Below are 24691 nucleotides of genomic sequence, written 5' to 3' on the forward strand. Positions count from 1 at the left end.
CCACATTGGACTCGTTGCCTTGGCAGAAGGTCATGGGGGACCTTGTCAAAGGAAGGCCTTCCTAAAATTAACGGTGTTCCGTGTGTCTGCCTTTGGCCTCAATCCCAGTGAATTCCAGTCCCATCCCAAAGAGGCGGCCTTGCATTGGAAGTACCTTAGTCTGACCCTTTTGCCGTCTTTTCCCGCTGTGTGTGTGACTTCTGACATGAAGCAAGCTTGGAGCTTTTATCCCAGTGGGAGAATTGATCAGCAACTATTCTACGCCTCCAGTTCTGATGTTTTCAGGTTAACACTTCATTATGCGGCAAGTGCATTAGGATGCAACTTCAGTTTGATAGTAATGACCCCAGGCAGTGAAGGAGTGGTGAGTAAAAGGACGGACGTAAAATGAATAGTTGCCTCCTGAAAGTGAAATTTCAAAGCCGGGCGAAGTGGTTGACGCAGGTGGGGGAGGAAAATCAATTGAAGAGAGGCCGTCGCTCGCAAATTGAAATAGGGTGGGAACGCAGGTGAGAGCGAGCGCATGACGCACGGATGAGGAGACCCAGAACCTTTTCCAGCACAGCCTCTCCAAAGCAGTCTTCTCAAAAAAAAAAAAAAAAGGTGTATTGTCTTGGATACGTAGGTGGCTGTGGAGACCTATTTATTTATTTATTTAACTTGTATACCGCTACTCCCAATTTGGCTCGGAGCGATGTACAGAAGCAGATTAAAACAATACAATTAGCTTTAAAGATAACAACAACAAAACAATAGGCGGCGAGAACAGGCATAGTCCGGGTTGTTCATCTGAACATGAGGGAGTTGAAGTTCCATCTGAACATGAGGAAGAACTTCCTGACTGTGAGAGCCGTTCAGCAGTGGAACTCTCTGCCCCGGAGTGTGGTGGAGGCTCCTTCTTTGGAAGCTTTTAAGCAGAGGCTGGATGGCCATCTGTCAGGGGTGATTTGAATGCAATATTCCTGCTTCTTGGCAGGGGGTTGGACTGGATGGCCCATGAGGTCTCTTCCAACTCTTTGATTCTATGATTCTATGTTCACCCATCAAAAGCTTGCCGGAAAAGAAAAGTTTTACAGGCTTTCGAAAAGCAAGTAGGTCCCGGATGGTTCGAGTTTCAACCGGCAAGGCATTCCATAAATGAGGGGCCACGATCGAGAAGGCTCTCTGCCTAGTAGATGACAAATGGTAAGTCCAGATGTCAGGGATTGCAAGCAAACCTTGGTCTTCAGACTGGAGTAATCTCTGGGGTTGGTAGGGGGATAAGCGGGCCCTCAGGTACGCCAGTCCCAGACCATGTAAGGCCTTAAAGGTTAGTACCAGCACTTTGAAAGTGATACGGTACTCAGTCAGAAGCCAGTGCAGCTGTTGGAGGATTGGGGTGATACGACACCTCGCTGGCACCCTGGCAAGAAGACGAGCCGCATTTTGCACCAGCTTCAGTTTCCAGATCACTGAGAAAGGAAGGCAAATGTAGAGGGCATTACAGTAGTCAAGCCTTGAGATGACCATCGCCTGGATCACCGTAGCCAGGTCATTCCTAGATAGGAAGGGAGCCAGTCGCCTAGCCTGACGCAGATGGAAAAACGCAGATCTGCTCACAGCAGAGACCTGGGCCTCCATTGTGAGCAGAGGGTCCAATAAGACACCAAGGCTTTTTACAGAAAGTGACGGATGTAGTGTCTCGCCATCCAGGGTAGGCAGCTGGATCTCCCTCCCACCCGGGCGGCCCAGCCAAAAGATCTCCGTCTTCACTGGGTTCACCCTCAACCTGCTGGCACGCAACATCCAGTAACGGCCTCAAGGCACTGATGGAAATTTCGGGTACGGAGTCCGGCCGGCCCTCCATCCTCAGAATGAGCTGAGGGTTGGTTTTCTCGATGTTCAATGACAGGCCGAGCTTCTCGTATGCTTCTGCAAAGGTGTTTAGAGTGGTTTGTAGGTCGTCTTCTGAATGTGCACAGATTTTTTCCCCCATGTCTCTGGAGTTAATTTATTTTCCATTATTTCATTATATAGTATTAGTAAGTTAGGAGTTACTTCCTTTTGGAAAAAAATATAGAAATTTGTAGTAAGCCCATCGGGTCCTGGTGAGGAATTAATTTTTAAGTTTTTTATTACCTCCTCTATTTCATTGCTAGTTATGTTCATATCCAATGCTACTTGGGAGAGAGGGTCTAATTTTTTGTTGAGTAATCCTTCCGATCTCTCTGTATAACCTTATTCATGTAAAGCAGTGGTTCTCAACCTGTGGGTCCCCAGGTGTTTTGGCCTACAACTCCCAGGAATCCCAGCCAGTTTACCAGCTGTTAGGATTTCTGGGAATTGAAGTCCAAAAACATCTGGGGACCCCAGGTTGAGAACCACTGATGTAAAGCTTTTTGTAATAATTGGCCATTATTTTCTTTAAGTCTTCCTTCCTTGTTTTTATTTGGCCCTTCCTGTCTTTCATTTCAATTATTTTTGTTTTCCCTTGTTTCTTTTTTAGAAGACTTGCTAACTTCTTTGTGTTATTTATAGTTTGTCTGAAAGTCATTCTTAAACCAAATATATATGCGCACAGACTACACTGTCATCAGCATATTGGAGTTCTATAACAGATGTTGTTGCCTACCATTTCTACTATCTAAGGACTAACCAGAGGTGATCCAGAGGTGATCTGTCTTAGCTTCCAAGATCAGAAAGGATATAGTGCCTTTTAGAGCAGGAATTCCCAAACTTTTTTGGTCATGGACACATTTATTTTGCGCTGAACCCTAACTCTCTGCCTAATGTTTTCAGAATAGCTGTTATGGAAACTGTAAATCAAATAGTGGTTTTATTTTTATATATATATATAATTTTTATTAAGGGATTTGGGTGGGTATATCCATGGTAAAGATAGCATTTTAAATTTCATAAAATAAGTATTTACCTTACTCAATTACATATACCCTTTCTTTTCTTTTCTTTTTTCTTTCTTTCTCTTTTTCCTTCTTCCTCTTTTCTCTCACTTCCTCTCTCTCTCCCCTCTTTCTTTTCTCTTTCTCCTCTAATTTTCTACCCACACACTTTCTCTTTGTTCACAACTTATTTTATGAAATAGTGGTTTTATTTTGATGTGCCATTCTACATTTTATTTTTAAGATTTCTTGCAGAAGTCCTGCAATGCGTTTGGAGACCCCAGATTCTGTAGAGCACAGTTTGGGAACTATTGTTCTAGAGCAGTGTTTCTCAACCTGAGGGTCGGGACCCCTGGGGGGTTCACAAGGGGGTGTCAGAGGGGTCGCCAAAGACCATCAGAAAACACAGTATTTTATGTTGGTCAGGGAGTTCCGTGTGGGAAATTTGGCCCAATTCTATCATTGGTGGAGTTCAGAATGCTTTTGATTGTAGGTGAACTATAAATCCTAGCAACTACAAGTCCCAAATGTCAAGGTCTATTTCTCCAAACTCCACCAATGTTCACATTTGGGCATATTGAGTATCCATGCCAAGTTTGGTCAAGAACTATCATTGTTTGAGTCCACAGTGATCTCTGGGTGTGGTTGAACCACAATTCCCAAAATCAAGGTCAATGCCCACCAAACCCTTCCAATATTTTCTGTTGGCCATGGGGGTTTTGTGTGGGAAGTTTGACCCAATTCTATCATTGGCGGGGTTCGGAATGCTCTTTGATTGTAGGTGAACTATCAGTCCCAGCAACAACAACTTCCAAATGTCAAGGTCTATTTCCCCCCAACTCCACCAGTGTTCATATTTGGGCATATTGAGTATTCATGCCAAGTTTGGTCCAGATCCATCATTGTTCGAGTCCACAGTGCTCTCTGGATGTAGGTGAACTACAACTCCAAATCTCAAGGTCAATGCCCACCAAACCCTTCCAGTATTTTCTGTTGGTCATGGGAGTTCTGTGTGCCAAGTTCGGTTCAGTTCCATTGTTGGTAGAGTTCAGAATGTTTTTTTATTGTAGGTGAACTATATATCCTAGCAACTACAAGTCCCAAACGTCAAGGTCTGTTTCCCCAAACTCCACCAATGTTCACATTTGGGCATATTGAGTATCCGTGCCAAGTTTGTTTGAGAACTATCATTGTTTGAGTCCACAGTGATCTCTCGGTGTAGCTGAACTACAATTCCCAAACTCAAGGTCAATGCCCACCAAACCCTTCCAGTATTTTCTGTTGGTCATGGGAGTTATGTGTGCCAAGTCTGGTTCAATTCCATTGTTGGTGGAGTTCAGAATGCTCTTTGATTGTAGGTGAACTATAAATCCTAGCAACTACAACTCCCAAATGACAAAATCAATCTCCTCCAACCCCATGGTTGGGGGTCACCATGGGTCGTGGCATTAGGAAGGTTGAGAATCACGGTTCTAGAGTCTGGGGTCCCCTTTGGGGCATCTTGAGCTCTCCTTCAGCTCTAGCTCAAGTTTGAATACTCTTCTTCATCCCTTTCTGCTTTCCTGTCCTTCTTCCCCTTCCCAAGGACATCATTTCTTCCATCTCTGCCTCATTTGGTCCAGTTCCCCCCTCCTGTGCTGACTCCCCGACCTCCCAAGCACAAGCCTTTCCTTCCAGCTAATCCGTAAATTATAAGATGCTCCTATTTTTAAAATCCTTTCCCTTGTCACCTTCCTCCTTATCTAGGGATTTGGGATGCTGCTGATGGAGGAGGCAGAAAGAATCGCCAAAGAAGAGCACGGGTCGTGGAAGATTGCCGTTATTTCAGGTACGTCACGGGCGCATTGGCCCTTCCGGGTTTATTTGTCCGATAAGCTCCGAGGGCAGGCCTTATTAGCCAGAGGACGGAGCTGCAGAAGGTTGGAAAGATATTGGAGCACTTGATGATGGCATAACCAAACATAGAAGGTTGGATAGCTGTCTCTTGGAAATGGTTTAGCTAGGAGTTCAGATTACTTTCTAGAAATCTTTAGGTTCTCCAGTACGACTGGAGAAAGTATAACAGTATGACACCGGAATCATACTGGAGGGCCTAAGAATGCCTATAGAAAACATTATAATCCACTAGCTGTACCTGCCATGTGTTGCTGTGGCCAGCCTTCCCTCCCTCTATCTCTCCTTCTTTCTTTCTCTCCTTCCTTCCCTCCCTCTTTCCTTCCTTCCCTCTTTTTCTTTCCTTCCTTCCTTCCCTCCCTCTTTCCTTCCTTCCCTCTTTTTCTTTCCCTTCTTCTTTCTTCCTTCTCTACCTGTTTCTTTCTCGCTTCCTTTACTCTTTGGTTCCATCCTTCCTTGTCTCTTTCCTTCCTTCCTTCCTTCCCTCCTCCTTTCTCTTTTTGGTCCTTCTCTCCTTCCTTCCCTCTTTCACTTTTTTATTTCCTTCTCTACCTTTCTTTCTTTCCTTCTCTCCTTCCTTCCTTCCCTCTTTCCCTCTTTCTCTCCATCCTCCTCTCCCTCCTTCCTTCTCTACCCTTCTTTCTTTCCTTCTTTCTCTCCTTCCCTCCTTTCCCTTCTTCTTTACCTCTTTCTTCCTCTCTTTCTCTCCCTCCTTCACTTCTTCCTTCCTTCCTTCTCTACCCTTCTTTCTTTCCTTCTTTCTCCCCTTCTCTCCTTCTTTCCCTTCTTCTTTCCCTCTTTCTTTCTCTCTTTCTTTCCCTCCTTCTCTCCTTCCTTCCTTCACTAACCTTCTTTCTCTCCTTCCCTCCTCCTTTGCCTCCTTCTCTCCCTCCTTCTCTCTTTCCTTCCCCCTTTCTGTGTATGTGTTTTGTATATATATATGTGTGTGGTTTTGCGCATGCATTGTAATGTATTTTTGGGGGTTGCTTGTTTCCTCTCTTCGACAATACATTTTCCTCTCTGTTGTTGTGCTGTTGTAATTTTAGAGTTTTTCAATACTGGTAGCCAGATTTTGTTCATTTTCATGGTTTCTTCCTTTCTGTATTAAAAGTATTTTAAAAAAACCTCTAAAATTACAACAGCAAAACAACAGAAAGGAAAGAAGCTGGGACATCTAATCACCTCTCAACAAAAGATTGCCCCAGGCACTATCAGGCCTTCAAATACTAATCAAGGTGGTCAGTTGAAACACTCACACCTAGCTCCAACAGACAAGAGTCCTTTGCCCCACCCTGGTCATTCCACAGATATATAAACCCATTTTCCTAGTTCCAACAGACCTCACTACCTTTGAGGATGCTTGCCATAGATACAGGCGAAACGTCAGGAGAGAATGCCTTTAGAACATGGCCATATAGCCCAAAAAAACCTACAACAACCCATTGAGTCAATTGCTTTTCCATTCTTCCATCATACTTATGGGCCATATTAATCCCCAAAGACTTGCTTAAATAGCCAGGACTTAAGATTCGTCCTGAAGCTTAAGAGTGAGGGGCCTGTTCTGACGTCACTGGGGAGGCGGTTCCACAGCCACGGGGCCACCACTGAGAAGGACCTGTCTCTCGTCCCCGCCAACCACAGTAGCCTATGTTTTATGCTGTTGTAGAGACTAGGACACAGAGCATGAATTTAAATTGCAGGAAAAGAGATTCTGCCTAAACATTAGGAAAGCCTCCTGGTGATAAGATCTGTTTGGTAGTGGGATGTAGAGTACGTTTGAGCATTGTAGAGTCTCCTCCTCTGGAGGAGCATCAAGACAGCCATCTGTCAGGAGGGCTTGGATTGTGACTTCCTGTCTGGCAGAAGGGGGTTGGACTGGATGGCCTTTGAGGGTCACTTCCAATTCATTGATTAACTACTATTTTGTAGTGTGGCTACAGCACAAGTCAGCCTGGAATGGAGTGGGAAGGAATAGCCAATCTGGGTGCCGTCTGGAAAAGCATGCACACCTTTTTGCCTTTCTTTGTGAGCTCATATCTCAGGACGGAAGGAGTGGGTGTGTTCCTTTCTTCCAAATAGTCCAATGTGGGCTAGGCAAAACTACGGTGAGGTGGATCTGTAATTGGTTAAATGGACGAACCACCAATGCTTCCTCTTCATCTTGGAAAGAAGTGACGAGTGGAGTGCCGCAGGGTTCCGTCCTGGGCCTGGTCCTGTTCAACATCTTCATTAATGACTTAGATGAAGGGTTAGAAGGCAGGATCATCAAGTTTGCAGACGACACCAAATTGGGAGGGAGAGCCAAGACTCCAGAGGACAGGAGCAGAATTCAAAACGATCTTGACAGATTAGAGAGATGATTGGCCAAAACTAACAAAATGAAGTTCAACAGGGACAAATGCAAGATACTCCACTTTGGCAGGAAAAACGAAATGCAAAGAGACAGAATGGGGGACAATGCCTGGCTCGAGAGCAGTACGTGTGAAAAAGATCTTGGAGTCCTCGTGGAAAACAAGTTAAACATGAGCCAACAATGTGATGTGGCGGCAAAAAAAGCCAATGGGATTTTGGCCTGCATCAAGAGGAGCATAGTGTCTAGATCTAGGGAAGTAATGCTACCCCTCTATTCTGCTTTGGTTAGACCACACCTGGAATATTGTGTCCAATTCTGGGCACCACAATTCAAGAGAGATGTTGACAAGCTGGAATGTGTCCAGAGGAGGGCGACTAAAATGATCAGGGGTCTGGAGAACAAGCCCTATGAGGAGCAGCTTAAGGAGCTGGGCATGTTTAGCCTGAAGAAGAGAAGGCTGAGAGGAGACATGATAGCCATGTATAAATATGTGAGAGGAAGCCACAGGGAGGAGGAGGGAGCAAGCTTGTTTACTGCTTCCCTGGAGACTAGGACACGGAACAATGGCTTCAAACTACAAGAGAGGAGATTCCATCTGAACATTAGGAAGAACTTCCTGACTGTGAGAGCCGTTCAGCAATGGAACTCTCTGCCCCGGAGTGTGGTGGAGGCTCCTTCTTCGGAAGCTTTTAAACAGGGGCTGGATGGCCATCTGTCAGGGGTGATTTGAATGCAATATTCCTGTTTCTTGGCAGAATGGGGTTGGACTGGATGGCCCATGAGGTCTCTTCCAACTCTTTGATTCTATGATTCTATGATTCTAAGTCTTGTCTTCCCAAGAGTTCTGTTGATAGGGACAATTGTTTATCTAAAAAAGCACACCATGAAACCCAGACCCAGCGAAGCGCTTATTAAAAACAGCTTGTGTTGTGGCTACCGACAATTTGCGGCTGCATCTCAATGAATCTGGGAGGCCTTGCGTTGCTCTTCTCCTCCTCCTCTGAGGAGGAAAGCATTGGGGAGAGGGCTCATTTGAATGGTAATATTGCCCATTTGAGCAGGCATTGACGTGAATGTAAATCGGGACGTAGCGGGGCTCTGACGTCCTGGCCTTGTGGAGTCAGGCTTTTGCAGCCTCTCTCTCCCTTGCGTGTATAGCATGAGCATGAAATCCTCTCCTCGGCCAGGACTCCTTTCGTCCGCCAAGGCCTTGAATTCAGAACCGAATGCTCAGGAAGGCCATTGAAGTGCCTTCAAAGAAAGGAAGTGGCGCCGCTTTCCTATTACCTGGGAAATGCTATCTGAGGAGCAGCAGTTTCTTGGAGGAGGTTTTTTATCGGGATCGGCTTCAGCATGAAAGGAGATGAACCCTTCTTTGTTGATTTCGGGACGGAGAGCCTGCCTGCCTTCCCTTTTGCACTGGGAAAAAATGTCTGTATTTCTCAGCAGTCGCCAAAGATTTCTAAAACCCAAGATTTCGGCAAGCTTCCAATCTGCCAGCAGGAGCCAAGTTCTTAATACTTGATGTAAGAAAGCCACACTATTGATACTATAGATCAGCAGGCCATAAAAACTGCCCTGGGGGACTCTAGGTTGCCAGCTTTCTACACACTTTAACACAGTGTTTCTGAACCTTCCTAAAGCCACAACTCCTTAATACAGTTCCTCATGTTGTGCTATTTATTTTATTTAGTGTTGGCGCAAGGAGGTCCTCCATGGTACATGTGGCAGGGCTCAGGTTGCATTGCAGCAGGTGGTCAGTGGTTTTTCTCTTCTCCGGACTCGCATGTCGTGGATTCCACTTTGTGGCCCCATTTCTGAAGGTTGGCTCTGCATCTCGTGGTGCCAGAGCGCAGTCTGTTCAGCGCCTTCCAAGTCGCCCAGTCCTCTGTGTGCCCAGGGGGGAGTCTCTCATTTCGGATCAGCCATTGGTTGAGGTTCTGGGTTTGAGCCTGCCACTTTTGGACTCTCGCTTGCTGAGGTGTTCCAGCGAGTGTCTCTGTAGATCTTAGAAAAGCATTTCTAGGTTTAAGTCGTTGACATGCTGGCTGATACCCAAACAGGGGGTGGGCTGGAGATGTCTCTGCCTTGGTCCTTTCACTCTTGGCTGCTACTTCCCGGCGGATGTCAGGTGGTGCAATACCGGCTAAGCAGTGTAATTTCTCCGGTGGTGTAGGGCATAGACACCCCATGATAAAACAGCATGTCTCATTAAGAGCCACATCTACTGTTTTAGTGTGGTGAGATGTGTTCCACACTGAGCATGTGTACTCAGCAACAGAGTAGCACTGATGAAGTTTGGGGAAAATAGACCTTGACATTTGGGAGTTGTAGTTGCTGGGATTTATAGTTCATCTCCAATCAGAGAGCATTCTGAACTTTGGAATTTATAGTTGTGGTTAGTTCTTCTGAACTGGAGACTAGGACGCAATGGAACAATGACTTCAAGCTACAGGAAAGGAGATTCCACCTGAATATATGGAATAACTTCCTAACTGTGAGATCTGTTCACCAGTGGAACTCTCTACCCCGAAGTGTGGTGGAGGCTCAGTCTATGGAAGCTTTTAAACAGAGGCTGGATGGCCATCTGTTGGGGGTGTTTTGAACGTGATTGTCCTGCTTCTTGGCAAAATGGGGTTGGACTGGATGGCCCACGAGTTCTCCTCCAACTTTATGATTCTATGAACTCCACCAACAATGGAATTGTAGCAAACTTGGCACACAGAATTCCCATGACCAACAGAAAATACTGCAATGGTTGGTGGGATACTCAATATGCTCAAATGTGAACACTGGTGAGAGTTTGAGGAAAATAGACCTTGACATTTGGGAGTTGTAGTTGCTGGGATTTATAGTTCACCTCCAATCAAAGAGTATTCTGAACTCCACCAATGATGGAATTGAGCCAAACTTGGCACACAGAACTCCCATAACCAACAGAAAATACTGCAAGGGTTTTGGTGGGCATTGACCTTGAGTTTTGGAGTTGTCGTTCACCTACAACCAGAGAGCACTGGACTCAAACAATGGAGAATCTGGACCAAACTTGGCAGAAATACTCAATATGCCCTAATATGAGCACTAGTGGAGTTTGGGGAAAATAGACCTTGACATTTGGGAGTTGTAGTTGCTGGGATTTATAGTTTACCTCCAATCAAAGAGCATTCTGAACTCTACCAATGATGGAATTGAACCAAACTTGGCATACAGAACTTCTGTGGCCAAAAGAAAATACTTGAAGGGTTTGATGGGCACTGACCTTGAGTTTGGGAGTTGTAGTTCACCTACATCTAGAGAGCACTGTGGACTTAAAACAATGTTGGATCTGAACCAAAGTAGTTCACCTACAATCAAAGAGTATTCCGAATCCCACCAATGATAGAATTGAGCCAAACTTCCCACACAGAACTCCCTGACCAACAGAAAATACTGCAAGGGTTTTGGTGGGCATTGACCTTGAGTTTTGGAGTTGTAGTTCACCTACATTCAGAGAGTACTGTGGACTCAAACAATGATATATCTGGGCCAAACTTGGCACGAATACTCAATATGTCCAAATGTGAACACTGGTGGAATTTGGGGGAAATAGACCTTAACACTTGGGAGATGTAGTTGGTTGATTTTATAGTTCACCTTCAATTGAAGATCATTCAGAACTCCACGAACAATGGAATCGAACCAAACTTGGCAACAGAACTCCCATGGCCAACAGAAAATACTCTTTCCTGATGGTCTTTGGTGCCCCTCTGACACCCCCTCATGACAACCCCCAGGGGTCCCGACCCCCCAGGTTGAGAAACACTCTCCTACACATTAAAACATCACCATAATTTTTTTCTGGAGGCAATAGTTTTCTCTCCAAAGTCCTTTGCCAGCTTTGTTTTTCTTTCTCCATCTTCCAACTTGTTTCAACGAGTCTGAAGAACCCGTTGTTCCCCCCGTAATCGTTTCTCATTTGCACCATGAAAGGAGCCCCTAAGAGGGAAGCACTTGAGGGCAGCTGAAGAGCCCGTCTCGAACCAGCGTGAGCCGGGAGAAGCCGTGGGCCGCCTTTGTGGCAGGGAACCCCGTGGGGCCTTTCGGTCCTTAACTTGGCTGCTCCTTCAGAGACCTAAGATCTGTTTCCCGGCAGGAAATCATTCCATCTCCCGTGGAAGAAGAAGCAGCGGAGAGCACTTGTGTTCGGTTTACGAAGGAACGGAGACAAGGGCAGAGTTTTGCTTTGGGATTTTCACTGGATCTTTGGAGAACCATAGAAGGGAGCCCCAAAGGCCATCCAGTCCAGCCCCATTCTGCCAGCAAGGAGATCCAATCAAAGCCCTCCTGACAGATGGGCATCCATCCTCTGTTTGAAAAATCCCAGAGAAAGAGATTCCACTGGACTCCAAGGCAGTCTATATTCCAGTAGAGTTGGAGGGGATAGCCAAACACAATGCAGTCCAGCCCCCTTCCTATATGCAAGAGCACACAATCCAAGCCCTCGGGACAGTTGGCCATCCATCCTCTGTTTGAAAAATCCCAAAGAAAGAGACTCCACTGGACTCCAAAGCAGTTTATATTCCAGTAGAGTTGGAGGGCATCCCCAAACGCAATATAGTCCAGCCCCCTTCCTACATGCAAGAGCACACAATCCAAGCCCTCCAGACAGATGGCCATCCACCCTCTGCTTGAAAGATCCCAGATAGAGACTCCGCTGGACTCCAAGGCAGTCTATATAGCAGTAGGGTTGGAAGGGATCCCTAAAGGCCATGAAGTCCAATCCCCTTCTAACATGCAAGAACACACAATCCAAGCCCTCTAGACAGACGACCATCCAGCCTCTGCTTAAAAACCCCAGAGAAAGAGACTCCACTGGACCCCAAGGCAGTCTATATTCCTATAGAATTGGAAGGAATCCTCAAAAGTCATCCAGTCCTACCCCCTTCTGCCATGCAAGAACACACAATCCAAGCCCTCCAGACAGATGGCCATCCATCCTCTGCTTGAAAACCCCCAGAGAAGGAGACTCCACTGGACCCCAAGGCAATCTATATTCCAGTAGGGTTGGAAGGGATCCCCAAAAGCAAAGAAGTCCAACCCCCTTCTAATATGCAAGAAGACAATCCAATCCCTCCTGACAGATGACCATTCATGCTCTGTTTGAAAAATCCTAAAGAAAGAGATTCCACTGGACTCCAAGGCAGTCTATATTCCAGTAGAGTTGGAAGGGATACCCTAAGGCCATGCAGTCCAATCCCCTTTTAACATGCAAGAACACACCATCCAAGCCCTCCTGTCAGATGGCCATCCATCCTCTGCTTGAAAACCCCCAGAGAAAGAGACTGTGCTTTACTCCAAACTAGTCTATATTACACTAAGGTTGGAAGAGATCCCCAAAGGCAATGCAGTCCAGCCCTTTTCTAACATGCAAGAACACACAATCCAAGCCCTCCCGACAGATGACCATCCAGCCTCTGCTTAAAAACCTCCCGAGAAGGAGTATATACCAAACTTCAAGGCAGCCAAAAATCTCTTACTACCAGGAAGCTCTTCCTAATGTTTAGGTGGAGCCTCTTTTCCTGCAATTTGGATCCATTGCTCTATTGTGTGGTATCAAACTACATAAACTCTACTATATAGATGCCCCCTTAGTCAATTGTGTCGTTGCCACATTTTATTTTCCAGTTTCTACTTTTGTTGACGCTTTTCCATAGTTTAAATCTGTAATTTTTGTATGGTTTTGAGTTATGTTGTTTTGAGAATTCCACATAAGTCACCTTTGGTCTCATTACTGAGAAAGGAGAGATAGGAATAATGATGATGATGATTTTTGGCACCCAGTTTAGCCAAGAATATAGTCTCGTTTGGTCATGATACACCTCTTGTTTTGCCCGATCTGAAAAGGCCAGCTCTGCTAGTCACTTTTGGAGATTTACAAGCCTTGCAGAGAGAGAACACATAGTTGGTGATGCGTGTAAAGATGGAGGGAACATACCAGGCCTTGAGACCCATCCCCGAGACCCTCCCCGAAACACTTCTCAAACGCTTCTCCCCAGTTTGGTGCTTTTAACCTTTCCTGCCTGGCCAATCAAGCCTCGATTGTTCTCTCTCTTGTGGTTTGGAGCCCGAAATGAGGGACCATCCATAGCAACCAACCTAATTCCCCTTCTCTTTTGAAAGAATCCAAGCTTAAGTGGAGGCACTTGATTATTGGGAAGGGGATGCTTGATTTAAGGTAATTTTCAGCTCCTCTGGCGTGGCGGGGCTGGCATTACTACCACATATTGGCTCCATTGTTCGGAGCACCAACAACCCTAAATCATCCCTTTAGCCTTGCTTTAGTATTTTTACCCGTTGGTTTCAGCAAATCCATTTTTGTTGAGGCGAGGTGGTGTAAAAATGTTTCCTTACAAGATGAAAACTCTAATACATTATTTACATTTACTTTGGGAAGAAGAAAGCCATAACAGCAGCTAAGGTGTTGTTGTTGTTGTTGTAAGCCGTAATAGCAGCTAAGGTGTTGTTGTTGTTGTTGTTGTTGTTGTTGTTGCCTTCTATTTATTTATAGCCTATGTCAACTCTATTTATGGCCTTTCTTTAGAGTTGGAAGGGATCCCCAAAGGCCATGCAGTCTAGCCCCCTTCTAACATGCAAGAGCATACAATCCAAGCCCTCCGGACAGATGGCCATCCAGCCTCTGCTTGAAAAATCCCATATAGAGACTATGATGGACTCCATGGCAGTCTATATTCCAGTAGAGTTGGAAAGGATCCCCAAAGGCCATGCAGTCCAACCCCCTTCTAACATGCAAGAGCATACAATCAAAGCCCTCCAGACAGATGGCCATCCAGCTTCTGCTTGAAAAATCCCAGATAGAGACCCCGCTGGACTCCTAAGGCAGTCTATATTCCAGTTGAGTTGAAAGTGATCCACAAAATCTATCCAATTCTATCCCCTTCTAACATGCAAGAACACACAATCCAAACCCTCCAGACAGGTGGCCATCTAGCCTCTGCTTGAAAAATCCCAGATAGAGAATATGCTGGACTCCAAGGCAGTCTATATTCCAGTAGAGTTGGTAGGGATCCCAAAAAGGTTGCCCAATCCTGCCCCTTCTAACAGGCAATAACCCACAATCCAAGCCCTCCTGACAGAAGCCCATTCATCCTCTGCTGGAAAAATCCCAGATAGAGACTATGCTGGATTCCAAGGCAGTCTATATTCCACTAGAGTTGGAAGTGATCCCCAAAGGCCATGCAGTAGCCCCCTTCTAACAGCAAAAGCACACAATCCAAGCCCTCCTGACAGATGGCCATCCAGCCTCTGCTTGAAAAATCCCAGATAGAGACTATGCTGGACTCCAAGGCAGTCTATATTCCACTAGAGTTGGAAGTGATCCCCAAAAGCTATCCTATTCTACCCCTTTCTAACATGCAAGAACACACAATCCAAGCCCTCCCGACTGATGGCCATCCAGCCTCTGCTTAAAAGCCTCCCGAAAAGGTTTGAAAACCTCCTGGGATTTGCTTTTGCCTTCCTCTGGGGCTGAGAGAGTGTGACCTGCCCAATGTCACCCAGTGAGTTGCGTGGCTGAGCAGAGATTTGAACCCTGTTCTCCAGAGTCTTAGTCCAATGCTCAAATCACTATATTATTTATTTATTTACAGTATTTGTATACCACTTTTCTCACCCCGAGGGGGACTCAAAGCCCCCACACTGCCGATGATGATGATGATGATGATGATGATGATGGTGACAATGACTATTATATTTATTATTTTCTTCATCTTTCCCACAATAATAGGATTCAAAGTGGCTGATGACATATTTAAAGACAGGACAAAACCATATAGAAGCTTCCACAAAAGCATAAATATTTTTAAAAACAGAAGCTGGATGGCCATCTGTCAGGAGGGCTTAGATTGTGTCTTCTTGCCTGGCAGAATTGGGTTGAGGTGGATGGCTTTTGAGAGCTACAATTTAATTCTATGATTTTGTGGTTCTAAATATGATTACTTTTTCTAACCACGATCTCTGGCAGCGACTTCTCACGGCACTCCTGGAGTTTCTATTTTCCATCAAGTCCAGGAGTTTGTTTGCGAGGCCCTGAAAGGAATAGAGGTCACCCCGTCCTCGTGCAAAACCCACTCCTGTTTACCTCCAAGCTTTTTTCATTTACTTTATAGATTACAGAGAGAACGAGTCAGTGAGTCATTTGTATTTGGGGGCAGATGGGGAGTCATTTGGTTGCTGAAGTTACTGCTGCTGAACAGACAGAAGTCAGAAAACCCTTGCTGATCACCTAGAGACCTGGATCTCATTTTCTTCCTATTATCAGAGAATTGCCACCCAGCAAAGTTTGCACCTCATTTTCTTTTTGGTGCCATTTGGAGAGCTTTTCTTCAACGCCATCCTTTTTGATGCACTTTAGTACTTTGTGCCATTTGAAGATTGTCTATTTAAGCACACACACCCCCCCCCTTTTTTTTTAAGGAGCCCCAGTGGTGCAATGGGCTAAACCCTTGTGCTGTCAGGACTGAAGACTAACTGGTTGGAGGTTCGAATCCTCTGTGAGCTCCAGCTCCCCATGCGGGGACATGAGAGAAGCTCTCACAAGAATAGTAAAACATCAAAACATCTGGGCGTCCCCTGGGCAACGTCCTTGCAGACGGCCAATTCTTTCATACTAGAAGAGACTTGCAGTTTCTCAAGGCACTCCTGACATGGGAAAAAAGCATCCTTTTTGGTGCTCTTCATTCCTTTGTGCCATTTGGAAAGCGTTGCTTTATTACTGTCCTCTTTGGTGCACCCTATTTCTATACGCCACTCGGAGAGTGTTTCTTGAATGCCATCCTTTTTGGTTTGTGCCATTTGGAGAGTGTTTTTTCAACACCATCCTTTTTGATGCACTTTAGCACTTTGTGCTATTTGGAGAGCATGTATTTAAGCATCCTTTTTGGTGCTCCCCATTCCTTTGTGCCATTTGGAAAGCCTTGCTTTATCAATGCCCTTTTTGGTGCACCCTATTTCTATGTGCCATTTGGAGAGTGTTTCTTGAATGCCATCCTTTTTGGTGTACCTTATTCCTTTGTGCCATTTGGAGAGTGTGTATTTAAGTATCCTTTTTGGTTCCCCCATTCCTTTGTGCCATTTGGAAAGCATTGCTTTATCATTGTTCTTTTGGGTGCACCTTATTTCGATGTGCCATTTGGAGAGCGTTTCTTGAAAGCCATCCTTTTTGGTACACCTTAGTACTTCTGCCATTTGGGGAACGTTTATTTAAGCATCCTTATTGGTGCCACCCATTCGTTGTGCCATTTGGAAAGCGTTCCTTTATTACTCTCCTTTTTTGGTGCACTCTATTTCTGTGTGCCATTTGGAGAGTGTTTCTTGAACGCCATCCTATTTGGTTTGTGCTATTTGGAGAGTGTTTTTTTCAATGCCATCCTTTTTGGTGCACCTTATTCCTTTGTGCCATTTGGAGAGCGTGTATTTCAGCATCTTTTTTGGTGCTCCCCATTCTTTGTGCCATTTGGAAAGCCTTGCTTTATCACTGCCATTTTTGGTGCACTCTATTTCTGTGTGCCATTTGGAGAGTGTTTCTTGAACGCCATCCTTTTCGGTGCACTTTACTCCTTTGTGCATGTGGAAAGCATTGCTTTATCACTGCCCTTTTGGGAGCACCTTATTCCTTAGTGAAATTTGGAGAGTGTTTCTAGAACGCCATCCTTTTTGGTGCACCTTATTCCTTTGTGCCATTTGGAGAACATGTAATTAAGCATCCTTTTTGGTGCCCCCCATTCCTTTGTGCCATTTGGAAAGCATTGCTTTATCATTGTCCTTTTTGGTGCACCTTATTCCTTAGTGTCATTTGGAGAGTGTTTCTAGAATGCCATCCTTTTTGGTGCACCTTATTCCTTTGTGCCATTTGGAAAACATGTAATTAAGCATCATTTTTGGTGCTCCCCATTCCTTTGTGCCATTTGGAAAGCATTGCTTTATCACTGCCCTTTTGGGAGTACCTTAGAGTCATTTGGAGAGTGTTTCTTGAACGCCATCCTTTTCTGGTGCACTTTACTCTTTTGTGCATGTGGAAAGCATTGCTTTATCACTGCCCTTTTGGGATTACCTTATTCCTTAGAGTCATTTGGAGAGTGTTTCTTGAACGCCATCCTTTTTGATGCACCTTATTCCTTTGTGCCATTTGGAGAACGTGTATTTAAGCATCCTTTTTGGTGCTCCCCATTCCTTTGTGCCATTTGGAAAGCATTGCTTTATCGCTGCGCTTTTGGGAGCACCTTAGAGTCATTTGGAGAGTGTTTCTTGAATGTCATCCTTTTTGATGTACCTTATTCCTTTGTGCCATTTGGAGAGCGTGTATTTAAGTATCCTTTTTGGTGCCTCCATTCCTTTGTGCCATTTGGAAAGCATTGCTTTATCATTGTTCTTTTGGGTGCACCTTATTTCGATGTGCCATTTGGAGAGCGTTTCTTGAAAGCCATCCTTTTTGGTACAACTTAGTACTTCTGCCATTTGGGGAACGTTTATTTAAGCATCCTTATTGGTGCCACCCATTCATTGTGCAATTTGGAAAGCGTTCCTTTATTACTCTCCTTTTTTGGTGCACTCTATTTCTATGTGCCATTTGGAGAGTGTTTCTTGAACGCCATCCTTTTTGGTTTGTGCCATTTGGAGAGTGTTTTTTTCAATGCCATCCTTTTTGGTGCACCTTATTCCTTTGTGCCATTTGGAGAGCGTGTATTTCAGCATCTTTTTTGGTGCTCCCCATTCTTTGTGCCATTTGGAAAGCCTTGCTTTATCACTGCCCTTTTTGGTGCACTCTATTTCTGTGTGCCATTTGGAGAGTGTTTCTTGAACGCCATCCTTTTCGGTGCACTTTACTCCTTTGTGCATGTGGAAAGCATTGCTTTATCACTGCCCTTTTGGGAGCACCTTATTCCTTAGTGAAATTTGGAGAGTGTTTCTAGAACGCCATCCTTTTTGGTGCACCTTATTCCTTTGTGCCATTTGGAGAACATGTAATTAAGCATCCTTTTTGGTGCCCCCCATTCCTTTGTGCCATTTGGAAAGCATTGCTTTATCATTGTCCTTTTTGGTGCACCTTATTCCTTAGTGTCATTTGGAGAGTGTTTCTAGAACGCCATCCTTTTTGGTGCACCTTATTCCTTTGTGCCATTTGGAGAACATGTAATTAAGCATCCTTTTTGGTGCCCCCCATTCCTTTGTGCCATTTGGAAAGCATTGCTTTATCATTGTCCTTTTTGGTGCACCTTATTCCTTAGTGTCATTTGGAGAGTGTTTCTTGAACGCCATCCTTTTTGATGCACCTTATTCCTTTGTGCCATTTGGAGAACGTGTATTTAAGCATCCTTTTTGGTGCTCCCCATTCCTTTGTGCCATTTGGAAAGCATTGCTTTATCACTGCCCTTTTGGGAGCACCTTAGAGTCATTTGGAGAGTGTTTCTTGAATGTCATCCTTTTTGATGTAGCTTATTCCTTTGTGCCATTTGGAGAGCGTGTATTTAAGCATCCTTTTTGGCGCCCCCATTCCTTTGTGCCATTTGGAAAGCATTGCTGTACCATTGTTCTTTTGGGTGCACCTTATTTCAATGAGCCATTTGGAGAGCTTTTCTTGAAAGCCATCCTTTTTGGTACACCTTAGTACTTCTGCCATTTGGGGAGCGTTTCTTTAAGCATCCTTATTGGTGCCACTCATTCCTTTGTGCCATTTGGAAAGCATTCCTTTATTACTCTCCTTCTTTTTCGGTGCACCCTATTCCTATGTGCCATTTGGAGAGTGTATCTTTAGTGTCCTCCTTTTCAATGCCCATCTCCAATGAAGGCACGGGCTTCTATTCCGCTTCGTTTAGGTGACGTCTTACTTTGGCCCGGGAGGGGGGCATGTTGCCTTTCAATGCGGCCTCTCTCCGCTATGAATTAATTACCACGTAGCGGGGCCGATCAGCTTTCCCTTGGACCAGATTTCGATTTGTGTGCTGTCAAGTAGAAAATTAACATGGACGCAGGCCAGAAATGTGGCATGCCTCAACGCGTACCGCAGCTGGTTGAGGGGGGAGAGGCGGTCTTGGGGAAACGGATGGCGTCCGAACCTCCTGCTGGCCCCAGCATTAGCCAGTTCCTTTGCACAATGATAGCAAACTCAAGCCATTGGAAATCATAGAAGAAACTCCAAGGGCCATCCAGTCCAACCCCTTTCTGCCATGCAGGAAGCCCTCCCACCAGATAGCCATCTGGCCACTGCTTAAAAGCCTCCAGAACAGGAGACTCAACCAGAATTCCAAGCAGTTCTCTCAGTCTCTTTGTTCAGCCTAGAATCACAGTGTCTTTTTTGGCTGCCACATCACACTTGGCTCATGTTCAGTTTGTGGTTTACTAAGACCCCTAGATCCCTTTCCCTTTCAAGCCAGATGTCTCCCATCCTATATCTGTGCATTTCATGTTTATTGCCAAAGTGTAGTACTGTACATTACTCCTTGTTGACATTCTTGTTTTTAGTTTGGGCCCAGTTTGCTAATCTGTTAAGGTCCTTTTGGATCCTGATTCTGTCCTCTGGGGTATTCTCTGTATCTCCCAATTTGCACATTGAATGAGCATGCCTTCTATTCCATCATCCAAGGCATTGATAAATATGTTGAATATGAAAGCTGACTGGCACAACCTGGGGATCACAACCAGACACACTGAAGACATCTGCCCTTGTGCTATGCTACTCTGCTGCTGAGTACGCATGCCCAGTGTGGAACACATCTCACCACACTAAAACAGTAGATGTGGCTCTTAATGAGACATGCCGCATTATCACGGGGTGTCTGCGCCCTACACCACTGGAGAAATTACACTGTTTAGCTGGTATTGCACCACCTGACATCCGCCGGGAAGTAGCAGCTAATAGTGAAAGGACCAAGGCAGTGACATCTCCAGCTCATCCCCTGTTTGGGTATCAGCCAGCAAGTCAACGACTTAAATCTAGAAATATTTTTCTAAGATCTACAGAGACACTCGCTGGAACACCTCAGCAAGCGAGAGTCCAAAAGTGGCAGGCTCAAACCCAGAACCTCAACCAGTGGCTGATACCAAATGAGAGGCTTCCCCCTGGGCACACAGAAGACTGGGCAACTTGGAAGGCGCTGAAGAGACTGCGCTCTGGCACCACGAGATGCAGAGCCAACCTCAAGAAATGGCGCCACAAAATGGAATCCACGACATGCGAGTGTGGAGAAGAGCAAACCACTGACAACCTGCTTCAATGCAACCTGAGCCCTGCCACATGCACGATGGAGGACCTTCTTGCGGCAACACCAGAGGCACCCCAAGTGGCCAGCTACTGGTCAAAGGACATTTAATCAACTACCAAACTTGCAAATTTTGTGTTTTGTCTGTTTGTTTGTTTTGTTCTGTTAGAAATGTAATACAATTGACTGGTTGCCCTGACACGACAAATAAATGCCGAATAGACCAGAAAGGCCCAGGACAGAAGCCCCTGTTACACCCCATGGAAGTCCCGAACCTTCTTGGGTTGGATTGGATTCAGAACCTTGGAGAGTTCTTGGAAATGCAAGATGGAAACTCAAAAGTTGGGTCATTGCATCCCTAGCAAGCTTGAAATGGCACGAGAAAGAGACGATGATGAAAAGGGACAGGGTCTGCCCCGAAAGAGCAAACAGTTTTTGCTTGAATTTTCTACTTCATTTGGAAGCAGGCATGGGTGAGGCTACAGGGGAGAGAGTCGGCCGACCTGGCCCATCTGCATTCTCATTCCATCCCTGGCGAGAGATGGGCCACCGGCACTGCATCGGGGGCGTCTTACAAGATGGGTCGCTGTGCCGAGGCGGAAAAGGAACCCGGCGCCACCGCGGACCCTCCAGATGGAGAGATTACATCTCATTGCTCTCCCAGAGAGATGGCAATCTTTCATTAATGATGCCGCAGCTCTGCCTTGGCCCCTGGTTGCAGCGAGCGGCTCGGTGGGAGACTATGTCAGCAGAAGAAGATGCAGAAGCAGAGAGGGGGGGAGAGGAAAAGGAGGGGTCAGGATGCCCCTTTGAACCCCCTGTTTCCTCCAAATAGAGTCGGAAGGAACCCCCAAAGGTCATCCAGTTCAACATACAAGAAGATATTATCCAAGCCCTTTCAACAGATGGCCATTATTATCATAGAATCATAGAATCAAAGAGTTGGAAGAGACCTCATGGGCCATCCAGTCCAACCCCATTCTGCCAAGAAGCAGGAATATTGCATTCAAATCACCCCTGACAAACAGCCATCCAGCCTCTGCTTAAAAGCTTCCAAAGAAGGAGCCTCCACCACACTCCGGGGCAGAGAGTTCCACTGCTGAACGGCTCTCACAGTCAGGAAGTTCTTCCTAATGTTCAGATGGAATCTCCTCTCTTGTAGTTTGAAGCCATTGTTCCATTGCGTCCTAGTCTCCAAGGAAGCAGAAAACAAGCTTGCTCCCTCCTCCCTGTGGCTTCCTCTCACATATTTATACATGGCTATCATATCTCCTCTCAGCCTTCTCTTCTTCAGGCTAAATATGCCCAGTTCCCTAAGCCGCTCCTCATAGGGCTTGTTCTCCAGACCCTTGATCATTTTAGTCGCCCTCCTCTGGACACATTCCAGCTTGTCAATATCTCTCTTATTATTATTATTAAACTTTATTTGTACCCCGCTAGCATCTCCCGAAGGACTTGATGCGGCTTACAAAGGCCAAGGCCTCAACACACAACAATACAAAACCTACAGCAAATTAAAACAATTAAAGCAATATAAACAACAAGCAGTAAACAATACACTTAGACACAATAAAACTGGGCCGGGCCAGAGTAATGGGTACAGGATTAAAAGTGCTGATGTGACAGGTGGTATATAAGGCTTATAGGGCAAGTGCAGAGTGCAGCAATCTTAGTTCTACTAAAGTGCTTCTAGGACTTGGTATTGGAGATTTCCTATTCAGGGAAGGCACATAGGAACAGCCAGGTCTTCAAGTTCTTTCTGAAGACTGCCAATGTAGGGGCCTGTCTAAGATCTTTGGGGAGGGTGTTCCAGAGTCGGGGGGCCACCACGGAAAAGGCCCTGTCTCGTGACCCCACCAAGCGCGCTTGCGACGCAGGTGGGATCACGAGCAGGGCCTCTCCAGATGACCAAAGTGAATGCATGGGTTCGTAGATGGAGATGCAGTCACGCAGGTAGGATGGTCCCAAACAGTTCAGGGCTTTGAAGGTAAGCATCTGCACCTTAAATTGGGCTCGGAAAATAAACGGCAGCCAGTGGAGCTCCTTGAACAGGAGGGTTGACCTCTCTCTGTAAGGGGCCCCAGTTAGCATCCTGGCCGCTGCTCGTTGGACCAGTTGGAACTTCCGAGCCGTTTTCAAGGGCAGCCCCACGTAGAGTGCATTGCAGTAGTCCAATCTGGAGGTGACCAAGGCATGGACCACCCCGGCCAGATCAGCCTTTGTGAGGTAGGGTCGCAGTTGGCGCACGAGTCTCAATTGTGTGAAAGCCCTCCCGGATACCGCCGACGCCTGAGCCTCAAGCGTAAGCGATGAATCCAAGAGGACTCCCAAGCTACGGACCTGTGGTTTCAGGGGGAGTGAGCCTGGGTTTGAGCCTGCCACTTTTGGACTCTCGCTTGCTGAGGTGTTCCAGTGAGTGTCTCTATAGATCTTAGAAAACCCCGTCCAACACAGGTTGCCACCCTATACCCCGGTCAGGTTTTCGATCGACCAGGAGGACCTCTGCCTTGTCGGGATTGATCTTCAGCTTGTTCCTCCTCATCCAGATAGACACAGCGGCCAGGCACTCGTCCAGCACCCAAGAGGCCTCCTTGGAATTAGGTGGAAAAGAGTAGTAGAGCTGTGTGTCATCTGCATAGAGGTGGCCATCCAGCCTCTGTTTAAAAACCTCTGGAGAAGGAGGCTCCACCAGACACCCAAGGCAGCATATTCCACTGTTGAACAACTTTTACACATACATATCACAGCATTTTAATCCTTCTCCAGGAGCCCTCGGTGGTCCAGTGGGTTAAATCCTTGTGCGAGCAGGAGTCCTTGACCAAAAGGTTGGCAGTTCGAATCCGGGGAGTGGGGTGAGCTCCCATCTGTTAGCTCCAGCTCCCCATGTGGGGACATGAAAGAAGCCTCCCACAGGATGGTAAAACACCTGGGTGTCCCCTGGGCAACATCCTTGCAAATGGCCAGTTCTCTCACACCAGAAGCGACTTGCAGATTCTCAAGTCGCTCCTGACACACACACACATACAAAAGTCCTTCTCCAAACATAGAATCAAAGAATCAAAGAGTTGGAAGAGACCTCATGGGCCATCCAGTCAAACCCCCTGCCAAGAAGCAGGAATATTGCATTCAAATCACCCCTGACAGATGGCCATCCAGCCTCTGTTTAAAAGCTTCCAAAGAAGGAGCCTTCACCACACTCCAGGGCAGAGAGTTCCACTGCTGAACGGCTCTCACAGTCAGGAAGTTCTTCCTCATGTTCAGATGGAATCTCCTCTCTTGTAGTTTGAAGCCATGCAAAGAACAGCCACATTATGCAAACAGCAGAAAACATAGGCTGGAAATGTCTGGGTTTAATTTTGGGTTGTGCATTGGCTGATTTAGGGGGAGACGTGGATGCCCACATTACAGAGGCACAAACTGGCTATATCTAACACATGGTCACAATGTCATCCTTTCTTCCATCCTTTCTTCTTTCTACCCTTAATTTCTTCACTTTCCTTCCTTTTTTATGCCCTTCTTTCCTTTTTTTGTCATTTATTACAAGTGCCCAAATTTGCTGTAATACTGGGTAACGATACTTCCCTCCCTCCTCTTTCCTTCTTTCTTTCCTTCCTTTCTTCTGCCCTACCTCCTTCTTATCTATCTCTTTAATATAGAGAGGGAACTGCGGTGGTGCAATGGGTTAAACCCTTGTGCCGGCTGAACTGCTGACCTGAAGGTTGCCAATCCATGAGGCAGGGTAAGCTCCCATCTGTCAGCTCTAGTTTACGGGGACATGAGAGAAGCCTCCCATCAGGATGGTAATCTATCCTGGCAGCCACCTGGGCAATGTCTCTGTAGATGGCCAATTCTCTCAACCAAAATAATAATAATATTAATCATCATCATCCTTTATTTGTACCCCGCTAACATCTCCCGAAGGACTCGGTGCGGCTTACAAGAGGCCGAGACCCAAACACAACAGCATCACAAATACAACAAAATAACTCATAAAATAGCAATAAACATTAAAACAATAACCAATAACATTAGACAATAATACCATGACACATTTAAAAACTAAGGCCGGGCCAATGTAATGATTAATAATTTAAAATACTCAGCATGGCAGGTGAAATAGATAGGTTTTTTGGAGATAGGTGCAATGTGCAGACAATCTTAAATCTCTAGTAAAGTGCATTTAGGGACATGATGCTTGGAGTTTCCTATTCTGGGAAGGCACCACGTCTTCAAGCTCCTCCTAAAGACTGCCAACGTTGGGGCTTGTCTGATGTCCTTGGGAGAGAGAGTTCCAGAGTCGGGGGGCCACCACG

The 24691-nt window shown here is 45.8% G+C and overlaps 1 protein-coding gene across 1 annotated transcript in view; it reads left to right on the plus strand.

The window, feature by feature from the left end:
• Nucleotides 1-24691, plus strand: part of ELP3 (elongator acetyltransferase complex subunit 3) — a 173841-nt gene that overhangs the window by 139795 nt on the left and 9355 nt on the right. The window contains exon 14 of the mRNA XM_067462594.1: nucleotides 4626-4707. Coding sequence (XP_067318695.1) covers nucleotides 4626-4707 — 82 coding nt within the window. The remainder of the gene's footprint in view (nucleotides 1-4625; nucleotides 4708-24691) is intronic.

Source organism: Anolis sagrei, chromosome 1 (assembly GCF_037176765.1).
Source record: "Anolis sagrei isolate rAnoSag1 chromosome 1, rAnoSag1.mat, whole genome shotgun sequence".
Classification (NCBI taxonomy): domain Eukaryota; kingdom Metazoa; phylum Chordata; class Lepidosauria; order Squamata; family Dactyloidae; genus Anolis; species Anolis sagrei.